Source organism: Pelecanus crispus, chromosome 2 (genome assembly GCF_030463565.1).
Source record: "Pelecanus crispus isolate bPelCri1 chromosome 2, bPelCri1.pri, whole genome shotgun sequence".
Taxonomy (NCBI): Eukaryota; Metazoa; Chordata; class Aves; order Pelecaniformes; family Pelecanidae; genus Pelecanus; species Pelecanus crispus.
Window position 1 is genome coordinate 171,311,501 of NC_134644.1, and position 17,427 is coordinate 171,328,927.

The 17,427-nt window shown below is 40.3% G+C and overlaps 1 protein-coding gene across 1 annotated transcript in view; it reads left to right on the plus strand.

Annotated features, from left to right (window-relative positions):
- Positions 1-624: 624 nt before the first annotated feature.
- Positions 625-17,427, plus strand: part of DENND3 (DENN domain containing 3) — a 40,067-nt gene continuing 23,264 nt past the window's right edge. The window contains exons 1-7 of the mRNA XM_075704534.1: positions 625-708; positions 5,750-6,023; positions 6,727-6,842; positions 7,358-7,497; positions 13,083-13,194; positions 14,824-14,943; positions 16,435-16,653. Of these exons, the coding sequence (XP_075560649.1) occupies positions 625-708; positions 5,750-6,023; positions 6,727-6,842; positions 7,358-7,497; positions 13,083-13,194; positions 14,824-14,943; positions 16,435-16,653 (1,065 nt within the window). The remainder of the gene's footprint in view (positions 709-5,749; positions 6,024-6,726; positions 6,843-7,357; positions 7,498-13,082; positions 13,195-14,823; positions 14,944-16,434; positions 16,654-17,427) is intronic.

Consider the following 17,427-nt stretch of genomic DNA (forward strand, 5'->3'; position numbering starts at 1 on the left):
CTACTTGGGAGAAGAGCCCAACCCCCACCTCACTACAGCCTCCTTTCAGGTAGTCGTAGAGAGCGATGAGGTCTCCCCTCAGCCTCCTCTTCTCCAGACTAAACCACCCCAGTTCCCTCAGCCGCTCCTCACCAAGGCCTGTGCTCCAGACCCTTCACCAGCTTCGCTGCCTTTCTCCTTCACCAGACCCTCGGGGCCAACGGCCCCACCGGGAAATCAGCCCGTGGCTGGCCGGGAGAACAAATAAACTCCCCGTTGGGTCGGGAAGCGTCCTCCCCGGGGCTATCCCGGCGGGGCAGCGGGACGAGGTTCGGGGAGGGGCAGCGAGGGCCAGCGCCGTGCGGCGCCGGGGCGGGCGGCGCCTCAGCCCTGAGACCTCCGCTCCCCCCCCCCGCGCCCCGCCCGCCAGGGGGCGGGGAGAGGCGTCTCCCCGCCCCCCGCCCGCCCCGCGAGGCCGCCGCAGCACCGTGCTGCCGTTCTGATTGGTTACAAGTCCTGAGAGCGACGGGAGAGGCAGCCAATCAAAGCGTGCGGTACCGTGAGGGGCAAGGAGGAGCCGCGGCGGCCCCGGGGGAAGGAGCCGCGGCGGCCCCGCTGTGCCGGCCGGCCCTGCCTCGCTGTGCCATGGAGGACGTGCTGCCCTCGGGCCTGCTGGAGATCTGCCTGCTGGTCGGTGTGCCCAGGGAGCGGGTGAAGGCGCTCCTCCAGGTGAGCGGGGGTTCGGCGCGCTGAGGGAGCGCGGGGCGGGCGGGCTCGGCGGTGCCCCGCCGGCCGGCTGGCCCGGCTGCTCTGTGGGGCAGCTCCTGTCAGCCCGGCTCTCTGCTCGGAGGTCCAACCCGAGTCGGAGCCGGGTCAGCTCCTCCCTGGCCGGGCCTCTCCCTCCCCGTACGCACTTGAGTAAAACAATAGTTTTACTAGGGTTAGTTTACAAGGGTTGCCTTGTTGCTGTTATCATCGGGTAGAGCTGAAGTACTTTAAAGAAAACTTGTTTTGACGGGCGATCATCAAAAGCAGGAATGCTTTGGTAGTGGTGTTAAGTAATTACACTTTTTCAAAGGTCTGAGCTTAGACGGAGGATGCAGTGCAGCTTTATATAAGGAGGAACAGCAGAATGCTTGAACAGTGCATATCCTGTACTGGATGATATCCAATTTCCTGTCTTCCGTTGGAGATAAAAGTGAGAGGTAAAGCCTGGTAACTTGTATCCTTAGGACAACACGAGGTCTAAATCCCTGTGAGCTTAGTGCTCTGAATTTGGCACAGCCTGAGTGATTCAGATACGGCAGAAGTTGATGGGCTGGTTTCTGCTTTGAATATGTGGTTTATAATTTGTTTACGACTCTAGCCACTTCACATGTGAGTTAACAATTAAAGTCCTCTTCCTGATTTTGCTTTGTTAAAATGTGCCGATGGTTTTCTTAGATACCTGTGAGCCGCCCTGCTGTGGGAGTAGCTGTGGTGCCAGCACGTGCGGAAAAGCCAAGCTGCTCCCAGGGATCTCGGTTGTCTTGCTTGAACTTGAATTTGATTGTGCGCTCTAATAGCAAGAGATAAAGAAGTCTTTGTTAAACTTGTTGCTGCTCATTCACTCGGGAGACAGCTTTTGCTGATGTCAGCTTAAGTGATATCAGCTAAGCAGAGGTTCAAATTTCAGGATCGCCTTCATGTATACATTGAAATTGGGGAAATAGTTGTGCCATAAATGTCACCACCAGACTTTTGAAATCATTGTGTATGTGTGGTTTTGGCATCTGCGTCAGAAGTAAATCCAACAGAAGGGGAATTTCTTTTTCATTCCAGTCTTCTCAGTTTGAGCTCATTGCTTCCAAGAAACCTGTAGAACAACAAATAAGAAATGGGCTACAAAAAGTAGAGGCCATTCTGATCACACGACAGGTTTTGAATTGTTTCTTTGCTGAAGGTATATAATGGAGTATCAGAAGGGAAAGTAGTCCCTACGCTTTTCAGTATTAACTGTAGTAACTTCCCTGCAAGCTGTTACACTACAGGGATTTCAATCAATGTCTTAGGGTGAGTTTATAGATTTACTCCACTTCCTTTTCCTTCTGTAGCACTATGTACATGAGGAAATGGTGGAATATGTTTGTGTCTAATTTCAGTGAATGTAGAAAGAAGAGAGCTTATTGACAGAAAATGAGAACATTTCAATGGAAAGTAGTGGACCTCTAATGGTATTTACAAATGAAACAACAGGGTAAAAATCTTGGTAGTGCTTCAGATCTTGGCCTTGAAAGTGTGTTTGTGCATTCTTAAATTGTTTGCAGTACAGAGTAATAAAGTCAATGAAGTTGGCAGGAACAGGATATAACCCACCCCTGAAGTAAGAAAAGTCTCATATGACTGACCTATCGGGGGATACCAGGAACAAAGATACAGCTTTTTATTGAAGCTCATGAAACCAAAGTTCCTGGGCTGTCATCCATCAATTAATTGTCCTTATTGCCAAGATAATTATCACTGTAAGATTTCCATTTGAAGAGATTGAAGGCTGCTATTTTCAGCTAGAGATGACTTTTTTTTCTGTTGGAAGTGTGTCTTTTGTAGGAATGAGGTGTACAATAGTGAAGATCATACAGCCATCTTTGGTAAGACTTCTTTCCCCCAAGTTATCTTCCACGATAAAGCTGGGTTTTGATCTGGCAAGCGTGACATGCAAGCTGTCTGCGAGATGTCTCAGATCTTCCTGTTGGCTGCATCGTTGGGTTCTGTATCTGCCTACCGCAGTCAGTGATACAGATCTTGTCTCTTGCAATGCCTGCATTACGCTTTCTGGCCCTGCCAATGCAGACATAAACCACCAAACCAATTTTTTTCTTCTTCTGTAATGGTCCCCTAGGTATTCAGTTGCGTGAAAGAAATGAGGTGCGTTCGTTGAGCATTAGTTAGCAGTGTGCGCTTGTGGCAGTGGAAAGTAACCGTGTAACGGCCTGCATCATCAGGACTGTAGCTCACAGGCAAAGGGAAGGAATTATGACTATTGCTGTTATTACTTAATGCTCTTAAGGTCACATCTGGAATACCGTCCCAGATTTGGGTACCTTGATACTGGAGAACTGCTGACAAATGGGAGCAAGACCAGAAGCAGCTAAGCTACATGAGGGCTGGAGCACAAGGGAGGAAGAATCTCCTTCCTAAGGGACTTCTGAAACTTGACTGGATGAGACCCAGAGCAACTGGATCTAACTTCAAAGTTATCATTGCTTTGAGCAAAGGGTTGCACTAGAACCTCCAGAGTTCCTTTCCAACCTGATTTTTCTAAGGCTTCATACTTTTCCCTGCCCCATTGTTCCTGAAAGAAGCCAGTTCTTTTATGACATTCAAAATGACATTAACTTCTGCAGTGATGGAAAGAGGAGAACGAGACCAAGGAAACGCCAAATAGCAGAGATCACACTCTGATCTGTGGTTTCAACACACTGCTTCTTGTTTGTGTCTAAAATAGCGTGTTCATTGTAAAAAGTCTGTCTTTTATCTGTGTCCTATATGGCACCATAGTGAATGGGGTTGGAATATAATCCTTGGCTTCTGGAATCTTGGAGAATTAGAGGAAAGAAAAGGCATTAGTGTTTATAAGAAGCTATGTATGATGCAAGGACATTTGATAGTAAAAAGTGACAGAAGTATTTCAAAATGAAGAAGTAACAGTAGAAACAGAGAAAATAAATGTTCAAAGAATAGTAGAAACAAGTGAATATTGTTCTGTTGCTGCCTATTCACTATCCCTGAACTGAAACGGTAACAAAATATGACTTTGGCCGTAGACATTAATATAGGCTGACATGAATGCTGAGGACTAAGTCACTGGGTCAGCGACAGTGCTGACAGTGCTGTTCTGTGGAAAAAAAAAAAAAGTGTTTAATGCCTCTGTTGTAGTTCAAGACATCAAGGACCTGCCATTTTAGAAGCTGTTACACTGTGAGGCTATTAAATCGCTGGCTGTCATCCAGCACTTGTAGCACAGAGATGCCTTCAATGTAAGTCAGGGATTGCCCCGTCAAAGCAACTTTGTATGAAAACCTCTGCAGGGCAAATCTGCCAAGTTGAGGTTGTTAGTGTTTGAGTAGGTCTGTGTTTTTCTTGTGTAACAGCCTCAGGGCTGAGCCTTAATTCTTAATTTCCTTCTGAAATGTTTAGCTGCGTGTTATTTTGAGAGTGATCATGTTGGATTTATCTGTGTTTCCAGTTTCTTCACTTGAAATGGATGTCAGCTGCCAACGAAGGAAAATGACACTTGAAGTTTTTAGCATGGCAGGATATGGCACTGAGTACCCCAATTTGTAACGTGCTTTTTAAAGTCATTGCTATCTTTTGAATATACCAATGGATACTTATCTGAACTTTTCTCTTTTCCACCCCAATTTCTTTCTAGTTCAGACTCCGTGTGTTCATTAAAAGAGTTTTTTTTCACTTTTTACTTTTATTGAAGTACTGTCTTTCAAGTGTCCTCTTACAGAATATGGTGGAGCTTAAGATACCTACATGATGTACTAGTTACTGTAAGTATGCCTTCCCATTTTTCCTATGATGCTCAAATGTGAAGAAGACTACTGGTGGACTCATCTACTAAGGAAATAAGCTGAGACTTTCTGTTCCAAAACTTGGATGGTGGAAGATTGGCTTCAGTGAAGGAATAGAGCTTTGTATGTTGCAGTTATTTTAAAAAGTAGTGAAATGATGAGAGGCCAGCATTGGTTCTCAAGGAATATCTGAAATACAAGTAATATCGATGTGTCATGTCTGAAGGTAAAAGCAGCATGTATGCTTCATCTATCTTTGAATCAGTTAGCAGAAAGTTGAAAACGAAACAGCTTTTTAGCGCAATGAGGCTTGCCTTTCCTGTTTCCAAATATCCGTTGACTAAACAAAGCTTTTACTTGCTGTTTTGACTGTGTAGGAAGAATTCAAATCACAGTGAAGTAATTGAAAATGCACCTGCTTGTCTGTACTATATGGTCAAGAATACAAAAAGTGCTCACAAGTACAAGGAAATCTCCTCTTTGGATCACTTTCTCCACAGGTTTTTCATAGTGAGGCAGCAAGAGCTTTCAGTGCAGTAGTACTGCCTACTAAAAGATGTTGTAATTTCATACATGCTCTTGGGATGCCTGTTCCACTTAGTCATCAGTATACAGAGAAATTTTCATGGCTTCATGTTGTACATTGTCTTAAAATTATGTTTATTGTAACAGTGAATGTAATTTTTAATTGTACTTTCTTTTAGTTGCCTTATAAAGTTAAAATGTGTCTTGTGAAAGCTTGTGTGGGTTGGTCTTTTTTTTTTCCTGTAGAGGAAAAACGCAGCTTTTCCTGAAATTGAACAAAGACTTATCTATGGAGTTCAGCTGTTTTTCTTTGTTTTCATTTATTTGTTGCCTGGTTTCTCTTGCTACCAGTGTTTATTTATTTTAAGTACAGCTTAAGTATGTCCTAACACTTCAAAGGAGGAAATACAGTATTTGATATTTGTTGGTTTTCTTATGCCAGAGGCATAATACTGATATGGTGCATTTTGAATGATGACAAATGCCCAGAGTGTTCCCCTTGCATTAATATATGTAAAGCAAGAAATTAGAAGGAAAAATTAATTATTTAGGAAGAAGAAAAAAATTTATTTTAAACCCACAATTTTAGGGGTAAAGAGAAAACAGGGCTAAAAAATTGTTTAAAAAAACCTATCAGGATGAGTGTCAACTTAAGAGTTGTTTGTATTTTTTTTTTTTTTAAATAGGGTACTCAAAGAAAACCCAAAAGTCTTCCTCCCCTTGATCCAGAAGTTCTTTCTGTGTTTGTGCCTCCATTTATCAGCAGAGATGATATTCAGGTGACTACAAGTGGTAATAACTTGAGTAAAAGTAAACGCCGGTCTTTCCGAAAGAAGAAAGAGAGACCAAAGATTGAAAATGTCAAGAGTCTCAATGGGGAGCAGAAGGCACCTGACACTGAAGATATTGCAGTTCCAAAGGACGTTGATCTTATTGGTTTGCCACAGCTGTGCTTCCCAGGTATGGCAGGATTCACACTTCTTAATGAGAACTGTTTTAATATATATTTGTTGACCCATAGTACAGCCAATTTTTTTTTTTTTAATGATCAACTTCTCTCTCTCTCTGTATTTCACAGTGTAAAAAATGTGTCTGCTTGTGAGCAGGTCAGTGATGAAAGCAGCCCTTACTCTGTATAGCTGTCTTGTGTGAAACAGATCTATTAGCAATAGTAGCTGCAACACCTGCAAGAGAGGGAAGATGAAAGTCACTTTAGTCCTTATTGGTAAATCTTGGTTTGAGTGAAGTGCGCACACTTTCAAATTTTTTTCCCCCAAAAAATGACTGAGTACTCTTTCATTTTTCATGTGGTATTAAGATACACCTGAAATAGTGACTGTTTCCTCCAGGTTTAATTGCAGAAATTTTAATATGCGTGTCACTATTGCAGACATTATAGATATCTTGAAAGAAAAAGATATTGTGTTTTGTCACTTAAAGTGCAGAATAATTATACAGTATTTTTGCTTCTTCAGTAATGTGCAGGTTACAGCCCTTGTAACAACCCTTAGATCAAATGGATTGCATATGTGCATTTTAATCCCTTAAAATGAGACATTTCTCTTGAAATTAAGTGGAAATGTGCAGTATTTGTCATGAATCGCATTTCAAGCAGCTGTAGTTAAATATGTAGTTAAAAAAAAGGTTTCTGCCTTCATTGCAGGAGGACTTTATATAACTTCTGAATCAAAAGAGGACCACATTCATTTCCTGGTCTTCACAGATGTCTGTGGTAACAGAACATACGGTGTTGTTGCACAGTACTACCAGCCTATGCAAGTATGTTATTTAACTCATGCTTTTATTAAATCATATTAAAATATATAAAATAAAACAAAACACTTTGAAAATGATGTCAGGTTTAATTTATGAAATTAGTTAACAGATACGTTTTTATGTTAGTAGGAATACAGAACAAATCATACTTTATATTGCCATGGTAAATTAAGTACATTGGAACAGCACTGCATTAGGAAAAGCTGTTATGGATTTCATTTAGGAATATTCAATAGGAATATTGAATATTTAGGAGCAGACTTGGTCCCTTGGACATTTTTTTGGTGTAGATTGTACCCTGTGTTCTTTCTAAGTATCTCTTGCTCTGAATTTCTTTTTAATACATATGTCTAAGTCTTGTAGGCTGACATTTTTTCTGAAGAGCTTAAGGGAGATAGGCATCCAAATCCCCTTGAAATTTAGTGGGAATTGGATATCGTATCTCTAGGGTTCTCAAGAAAATATCGGCCATAAATTCATGATTAACATAAGCACATTAATCTGTAGTTTTCTTGCAGGATGGCTGTATTTCCTCGAACGGGCAGACCCGTTGGGAATCTGCGCAGACTGCGAAGATGCCTGTCTGTTTTGTACCATTCGCTATTTGTGTTATATCCAGATACCCATATTTTAATGCCCTGAAGGACTGTCTCTCTTGGTAAGACTTGCTGTCCTCTGAGTTTCTTCTGGAAATGACTGTGTAGGTTTTAATACATGAATTTGCATGATGTGGTCAGGATGGCTGCATAGTGCCAAAACTAGCGTGAGTTTAGAGTTTTGGCAGTATGAGATATGTGGGAGAGGAAAAGAAGAAATGTAATGTGAATGTCACCCAGACAGTACGCGCAAGTTCTAAATATCAAGGAAATTAGTTATGATGTTGTCTTCTTTTTCTTTGAGGTTTTTGGTAGGTCTAGAAAATACTAATTTGCAGGGAACAGATTTCTCAAAGATTTTGTTTTTTTGGAAGAGGGTTAACTGTAATTTCGCCATGCTGGTGAAAACCACTTTGAAGGCACAAAAACCTCTTTATAATGCACCAAATAAATGCCATAAGAACATGAATATATGTATTAATAAGCAGTTAATGACACTTTATTCTTTAACTAAATAATCCAAGTCACTTGAGGGTACAGTGGTTATTTGGCTGTCACAGAACTAGGAGGGAAAATCTTAGGATACAGAGTACTTCACTGGTTAGAAACACTCAAATACTCCACAGTGTAGATGAGTTAAAAGATAAGTGAACATAGGTCTGTCTTGTTATTTAGTAATGTAACTTATTTTGAGGTTGTGTGTTGCTTTATTGTTAAACTGTTAAAATCTATGTGCTTCTACTCTGAAGTGGATTAAAAACTCCTTGCATCAGGGAGCCTGTCTCTGTACATTGGACATTACTGGGTAATCCTCACTTGCAGACGTGTAGTCCAAAAAGTAGAAGAGTTTTTTTTTCACTAAATTCCAGTCAAGCTTTCTAGAGTCAAATTTGAAGTTAGGTGTTTTCCTCTTGCAGGTATTTGCTTCTTATACATAAGTTGAAAGAAGGTTTTAGGTCAGGGCTTGAATCTTCCAGTTTGTTCTACCAGCGGTCTGTATCCTGAGTGGATGAGCAAGTAAGGGTGTGCTTCCTGGGTGCTAGCTGATGTGCATCACTAGCCCCTAACCTGACTCCAAACCAGGATGAGACCTGAGCACTCATTTCCCCACCCCATGCACCTCTTCTTCCCAATGCTGTGGGCTTGGATCTGGTTAGAGCACCGACTGGCTTTCCCTGGTTTAGATGAAGAGAGCCCTGGAGGAACAAAGCAGTGCCTTCCTCTTGGGCAGTTCAGATGTTGCCTCCAAAAAAGCTGTGATATCAGAAACGAGTCACTCTGGCAGCCCTTACGTATGAGCAAACACACCACTGATGCTGTTCATGCTACCTCTGCTCTGTCATTTTCAAAGCATTAGTAAAGGGGTTTAATGTGAACAAAGGACTTCAACATGATGGAAACTGGGTATTCACAGGTTAGTGTGAAATCAAGATAATCGGTAAAATAAAAAGCAAGTGCTAGTTTCCTTTTCTCCTTTCCTGCCCAGATTACTTTTTCCACTCCTTATGTTTAAGTCAAGTATATCAGCTGTTGGTATTGCAGGAGCTGATTCATTGCTGCCTTTTTATAGTCTCAAATCTCAAGTAAGCACTGATCTGCATATGTAACTCTTAACAGCTATATACCTGAGCTGTGGTGCTTTACTGTTTATATCCAGTCTTTATAACGGGATTCATGCTCCTTTTACACTGTGAACTCGCCCTCTATGAGGGCTCATTACACACTAGCTTTCCACTGGGTGGGAAATGGTATAGATTCAGCTTTACAGCTATGGTGTTCATCAGTGGTTTATATAGTATACTCATAAATGAGTAATCTCTTCTCTGAAGTGAGACATCTCTGAGCTGGGAGAAGCAGTCAATTTGTGAGTGGATTTTTAAATAGCCCACTAAGGAAGAAGTGGGAAAATGTTCAGGAAAACCATGGAAAATTCCAGAAGTTACATTTCTAGGTCTCATATTTGTTTAGAGCAGACAGGAACCAGGTGGAGTTAACTCTGCAGAGATGCAAACTTCTTCCTCTGGGTAGGTATTTTAAACATTATAATTAAACACCTGTGCCTTGATCATATATAGTAGGGTTTTGCACCTATTTAAAGCATTAATGTCCAAGCTAACTACTATGGATGGCTTTTCCCTTTAAGCTGAGTCTGTACTGGTTTCTAAGGAGAGTTCAGATTTATCAGTGACCTACCATCTAAGCCTTAAATGATTTGTAAATATGTGAATAATTACAGGGGAGTTGTCCACAGGAGAACAGCCTTCCATGGTAGTACTGTGTGTTGTCCTGGTCATTTAACAGGGGAATTTGTCATACAGTTGCACGGCTCTTCTCGCTGCTTTTTGCTGGCGCATCTGGATGCGAGATGCAAGTGTTTGTAACTGGCAGGAGAGGGGGAATGCAAGTGACAAAGCTGCATTTGGTGCTGGTGTTTCCCACTGTGCTGGAAACTCAACTCATGAAGTTTCTGTGGTATTTTCTTCTGGATTTTTTTTTTTTTTAAATTTCATGATCACCACATATTTTCCTTGATACTATTTGATAGATAATTTCAGAATGTCTGCCCTTATGTTGTTTTTCGTGAGGGGTTTTTTTGGTGTGTGTGTGGTTTTTTGTTTGGGTTTGGTTTTGTTGGGGTTTTGTTTTTTTTTTTTTTAGAAAAACTGTTTTACTGTGCTAGAGTATACTCGAGTGGGAGGAAGGGGTAGAGAGGTACCATTTTTCCTTATTTTGGTTCTGTTACTGAAACTTTTCCATATGGCATAAAACAGCTGCTGGGACGTGTGGCTGTTCTGAATGGAATATAAGCAATTGCAGTGAAGACCTCAGTGGTATATTTTGAGCGGCTGTACAGCTGAGGATGTTTCAGCTTTTTGTAGCATTACAAAACATTGTCACTATTTCCTGTAAACCAGAAAGGGAGTTATTTTTGATTCGGATGCCTTAGCTGTAGTCAGGTGGCCAGTGGGTTAAAAATCTAATTAAGTGTTTTCGTTGACCGAGTGTACTCAAGCAGTAGTGTCTGGTATACTTAACAAATAGTAACACATTCAACAGGGCACTTGTATCCTTGGTATGCTTCAGTGGTGTTCTGCAGGATGCTTCAACTGATTAATCATTCTGTGAGTCTGGGGATTTGAAAATACTTGCTGGTGGACCTCAAACCACCTATTTCTCGTGTGTAACCCTTTCCTCATGAGAACTAGTGAAAAAGTACTATTTATTATTACTAATGAAGGCCTGATGTTAAAGTAGCATCTAAAGAGGTTCTGCTTCCATTCAGGACCTTTTGGCAGCAAAAGATTTCATTTTCCTCCAGAATTCTGCTGTGCATAGCTTATTTTCTCCAGCACCTGCAGTGCACAGGATTACTTATAGGTGGGGTGGTACTTGTTTTCAGAAGAGTCCTCAAAGTATTTTATCGTCATAAGCATTCCCAGATAAAACCTGGGTTCCTAAACTTTTTCAAATGGCAGAGTACAGTAGAAATCACAACTGAAAACTGAAACCAAACTGAGATACAAAGGCAATGTCAAATTATAAATCCATGTAGGTGCTTTGAACTGCAATGGGAACTTGCAGACTTTCATCGTAGTAACGAAGGTCTTCATATTCTGTGTAATTAATTTTATAACTAATTCACATGTTACTAGCATACAGTGCTTCCAAATCCAGAACGATTTGAATGGCGTGTGTCTGCCTCTCTCCAAAGCAAGCAGATGTGCATCTAGACCGTTTCACAACACTGCGGCTGTTGGATTATTCTACAGCATTATTTGAAAAGGTTCAGTTTTAAATTGAGGGGTTTTGGCACTTTGCACAGGTAGTTTTACCTTAATCTGTTACACTACATGGAAAGTGAAATATTCCTGGCAGTAATCTCCTTCTGGATGAACTCCTGTCTTGGATGGATGAATAGGCTCCATTCAAACAGTAAATCTTCCAACCTGTGTATTAGTCCTTTCAGCTGCCTTGAGAAAAGGTGGAAGTGTGCAAATAGCTCACAGCATTGAGGCAGTACAAAGGACCTGTTCTTAGATGTTCTGGCTTTCTGAAGCATCTGTCTGTGGACAGTTAATAGAGGTAATGTAAGGTTGATAAACTCCTTAACTCTCTGCTTTAATGTTTCAGAGATTACTTCATTGATTTCAGCAGACATTTGCAGTGCAGAGCTGTCAGCTGCTATTACGTTGCATTAATGGGCACAGTGTACTGATTAGGGAGCTCTTACCGTTCTTTGTGTACATCTGCTGCTTTTTCAACGTTGGAGTCGGGTTGTTTCTGTTGTAACATTTACTGGATGTATTGATACGTGCTTTTGGTCTCCAAAAAACCCCACAAACAAACAAACAAAAAGGCAGGTTTACCTACGCTGTTAAGCCACATCTAAGTCGTTACTAAGTGTGACAGCATATCTGGTTTTCTTTGATAATTCTTAAATTTCCCTCCCCCTGCCTCCTCTGCACCCCTAAATAGCTGATGGGCTTTTTGGGAATATGTGTAACAGCCTAGTACTCAGCCCAGGGCAGTTTCCAGATGTGAATTTAGTAAACTTAAATGTCTCATTAATCCAATTAAAAGTTCAGTAATATACGACAGAATATTTTTATTCAGGAATCTAAATGCCGTACACAAATATGATGTCCTGGATTCTAATATATCTCTTGACCTATTCAGTTGCTTTCTAGACCACTTTCTTCCTGAAGAGCAAGTATTCTTCTGCAGGAAACCAGTAAAACTGCAAACTGAAATAAAACCTCAAGGGGGGGAATATAACCAGATTAAGTTCCTAGTTTCTGTATGTATAGGTTTGCAGGTTTAAATTTGTGATTTTGTAAAGGTTTGGGATCTTTTTTTTTTTTACTATAAACATGCATGTGAATCTTATATTGAACAAAAAGCCCTTTCTGACTACAAATATCTAACTTAATTGTTACATTTCAGAAATGCTGTTGGACTTAATGGTTTGCAGTCTTAATATTGTGTATGTTTAAATGATTGATCTGGCATATAATATAACCCACGTGACCTTTGTGGCTTTGACACAGCTAGGGTAATACACTTCTAAAATAGAAACATTTGATAGGTTTGCACAACTGTGTTTGTTCTTTGTATGGGTAGGAACAATAGCAAAGAGCAGTGTTCAGGCAGGCCTAGGCCTTATGCTAAATATGACTCTTGCTTCACATTCCTCTGCAGTTAAGCCCATGTCTACAACCCCTCTTTTCCTCTGATGCTGTTTTCCATCCCAGAGCTGATGTCTGATGCTGCAGCTGTGGGTGTTTTGTTCCTCAGGCAGTCTCTGTAAGACACTTCCTTCAGCTGCGTCTCACCTCTAGGTTTTCTGTGCCGTCATGAGACCCAGTGTGCCATCTGCATCCTCTGATATACATGATGCAGTAGTATGTTATGCATGGAAGTAACAAAACCTGTTTCTGACACAGCAGCATCTGTCCTGTTTTTTTAATTAATTAAAACTAAATGGAACCGCTAAAGTATCTAATAAATTAGAAATTAATTAGCTGGAATAATAGCTTCATTGCTCCTAATATTTTTTTTTTTAAGTTCTAGTTTATCAGCAAAAAGTCCTTTTTTTTCCTGTTTGCATGTTACTATTTATAAGTAATTTTCTGGAATTTAATTTCAGCTTACTAGTGCAACTGCGGCTTTTCAAGGATTTAGATGTTGAGGAGCACATAAAAGAATTTGCAGCAAAATTATTTTTAATACCCAGCCCGCCACCAGGACCACTCCACTTGGTAAGTACTGATGCTGAATTTCATAATTACTTTAACATTATGTCTTAAAGCACTAAGATGGTGTTTTCTGTAAATTAGGGGAAATTCTTCACTGTCACGTCAGAGATTTTACTTGCTGAAATAAAACTGATGCCAATACCTGTGCTTTGAAAATAAGGCTATGCGTTATTAGTACCAGGGTGCAGGCTTGAGCACTGGCATACCAGTTGGTCATGCTGTTTAGTTTTTAATATCCTTCTGGGAAGGATTTGGCTCATGCCAACTATTTACTGTCTGAGATGATGCCTGGGTAGGTATGGCGACGGCATAATCTAGCTTTTGGTTTCTAGAGGGGCAGCCTACGTAATCTCTACTAGAAGCAGTTGGAAGCTCCAGCCTGTAACTGCTCTATAAGCATGTAAGCTTACCTTTCACCTGAACAGTATGCCATTGCCATCTCATTGAATACACGTCTGTAAACTCCAGTAAATCATGTAACTATCACTCAACCAAAGTGTGGGAGTTCCTGATCTCGTGTCTGATATCGAGACATGCTGTCTGATGCGAATGCTCGTGGCTGTCATCTTGTGTGGTGGGCAGATGTGCAGTGGAGTGACTGAGAAGTAGTGCAGTCTCTGTGAGAGAAAAGAGGCCAAAGAAATAACTTGCTGGAACAACACGTACAGCTCTGGACTTGTTCTTTCCTTGTGTCTGAATGACTCTGGGGAAGCAGAACAGTGTTGTCGTGCTTTAACCCCAGCCGGCAACTAAGCACAACACAGCCACTCGCTCCCTCCCTCCTGGTGGGATGGGGGAGAGAATCGAAAGGGTACAAGGGAGAAAACTTGTGGGTCGAGGTAAAGACAGTTTAATAGGTAAAACAAAAGCAATGCACGCAAGCAAAGCAAAACGAGGAATTAATTTTCTTCTTTATAACCCTTCCCAAGACATGGTGTATGTTGGCTGAGTCAGTGATTTCAGCAGACTCTCTCTTTTGTCTACTGAGATGGCTCCTAGGGAAGCAGTGCTTCAGCCATGGACTTCTCCTTAGCTGCTTTCCTTGACCCTGGGATGAGGGGTTAGGAGTGGGGAAAAAATAGCATAGCTGGAAAATTGTTTGAATGATTGGCTGAACCAGCTGCTAAGTGCTGAAATATGGAGCACGTGCAGGATCTGGCCTCTGGAGATTTGAGCTGGAGTATTTGAAACGCTGAAAGAGCTTGTTCGTTCTGGCTTGTTCTGTCTCTTAACATGAGCACCTATGCTCAGTTCTTTTGTTCATATTTTTTCTATTTCCTGTATGAACCTTATCAATACTTTTGATTTCCCAGTTGTATCTACAAATATAAATTCCATTATTTTATTATGCTTATAACAAAGCAAGTTTAATTCTGTTAAAAGAATATATTTGTATTTAAAGGTTTGTTAGCTAAACAACCTATGAGAATGAAAGGAGACAAATGCCATGTTAATCTTTCAAGCTAGTTATTATGTCTTTTAATATTTCCCTCTCTATTTCAATTTTCTGCAAATATCTGTTGTCTTGCTCTCAATTAATGTTAGTATTTTGTCTTGGAACTAAAATCCCGAATTAAATGTGTTTGGGAATGTTTTCATTAAGAAGTAAATGGAAAACATCTGTTATTACAGGTATTTAATATGAAACCACTTCAAATAGTAATTCCTTCACGAGAGGATCCGGACAGTCCAATTGTTGACTTGGATCTTCATCTTCCGTTGCTGTGTTTCAAGCCAGAACAGGTGCTGCAGGTAAAACTAACTGATACTTTAAAAGGTATTCGAGATTGACAGTATTGGTAATTTGTGGTTTGAAAAAACTAAAGATATTTAGTTACCCAAACAACATTATAAACCCAGGGATTCAGAATAGTGTTAGTTCTGCATATTAGAGATATGGCACAATAAAATGTACTTCTTATTAAGATATTTTGTTATTTATAGACCAGATTAGATTAAGTCATATTGGATTTCTTTCTCCTGTGGTTTAGCAATAAGTACTAAATTTCGTAAGAGTATGTTTTAAGATATAAATACCGAAGCTGATTGATGGATTTTATTTTGAATTCTCATTAAATGCATTTCTACAAGATTCATAAGGACTTTTTTCATGTGTAAGAAAGGGGCCTGTGGGATGGACTGGTAACAGTTGGCACTTGTATAAATAAAGTGTAAATGGTGCAGAAAGACAAAAAGATACAAAAAGCTATTTGCAAATATTTTTTTTTCAGTGCTGCATAGAATCATACAATAATTTTAGTTGGGAGCATGCTTCGTAGGTTTCCTGATCCAACTCTCTGCTCAAAGGCCTCTTATGACATTAAATTAGGTTGCTCAAGGTCATCAGTATTATTGATTCCACTTCCTCTAAAAAGAGAAGGTTGGAGGCCTCTTTCCAGGGATGCTTCTAAACCTCCTCAGTCCTGAAAGTAGGCAATACTGGCTTATTTATTTGGATATGCCCATTCTTGCACCCATGTGGGCTTCTGCCTGCATGTGCACATTATGAATAAAACTTCCAGCTGAAATAGTCTAGACCATTCTATTCTAAATCCTAAATGGTCCTCTGCAGCTGGTGCATCTTGAGCATGGAGTTTTATGAGTTAGCACCTCTACGAGATGTCCCATGTGTACCATTAGTCTTCTTGGCTGGAATTCATCTCACCTAAATTGAGGCACCTGAGTTTGGTGCTTAGATGCCCTTGGGTCCCTTTCTAGCAGTGGAAAAAGGTGGGCATCTCCAGGTAGCTTCCTGAATTGCTCTGGGAAAGCACTGCTCTCCAGTGGCACTATAAGGAATGTGACTAGCTAGAGTCTTGAATAGATGTTTGGCTGAGTTCTCTGAAACCTAGATAGTCTTTGTGTTCATCATCAAAGACAGGTTTGCCTATATTCTTCATCTGGGTACTTTTTACAGGCATTTTACAGTCTAATACTGTGAAAGAAAGGTGACAGGTCTTCTCAGTAATTCCAGCTAAATCCTAGCCTCATTGACATCAGTGGCAAAACTCTCATTGACTTTCAATGTCAATTAAATTTTCTCTCCTTTTCTATTTTCCTCTCTTGTTAATTTTGTAAGAATTCTTAAGTGGCCATTATTTCAGTTTATAAATATGTAAGGTAGCTATTAGAAAACAGAACTCATGAGGCTGAGTTTCGCAAGCAGATGAAATGCTTGTGCATATCTAGTATGTTCTAGGTATAACTCTTTGTAAACGTTTAGCATTTTGTATTTTTTTCCAGATTATGACCTGTATTTTGACTGAGCAGAGAATAGTTTTCTTCTCTTCTGATTGGGCTCTGTTGACGCTCATTGCTGAATGCTTTATGTTGTACCTTCATCCTCTTCAGTGGCAGCACACTTTTGTGCCTATTCTGTCTCGTCAAATGCTGGATTTTGTAATGGCCCCAACATCTTTTCTTATGGGATGTCATATTGATCATTTTGAAGAAGTTAGCAAGGTACGTTTTAGACAATTACCACTCTTGCTGTTCACTTTCAGTGCATTTGTCTCCTTACTTCGTTCAGATACATCTAGAAACTTTTGTTATTTAGGCGTGTGAGAAGTGAAGAAATTGAAGGTAATGGAACCATACTGATGCGACCACTAGCTTATTGGAAAAAACTTACTGTTGCATCCCTTACCTTTCTTTTCTTTGCAGGATAATATCATGATTTTTGTGACTTCAAGTTTCATTTGGGGAAAAATTCAATTTGCGTGTTGTTTGTATAGTATAGTTTCCCTTCAGATCGGTGAGGTTATTTTTTGCTGAGAGTTGTGTGGGATGAATTAGGTGCCTTTTCCAGGCATCGGGGTTAACAATTGAGCATGCATTTGAAAATACTCTAATGATGCTGCTGTTCCCCATAGTGAAGTATTTAATAAAAAAGAAAGAAAAAGCAATGTAAAGAATACATTAGAATACTCTCAATTTTTCTGAGGGTTTTTTGTCATCTTTTTTCAGAATCTTACTTAACTACGCCTCTTTCAGTGGGTAACATAAGTCTTTTTGGGTAACCAAGATTAAAGAACAACTCAGCTTTATAGGGGAGGGCTAATGTGAGTATACTTTTTTAAGGGTGTCACATAGGGTTTCTGTGAGCGCTCAAAACCAAACACAGAAAAATTGTGTACATTTATGTTGGATGCATCCATCTAATTATAAACCAAAGTGAAACTGGCCCATCTAGGCAAGTCCAAAATGAAGAAAGAGTTGTTAAAATGAAGCAGATAT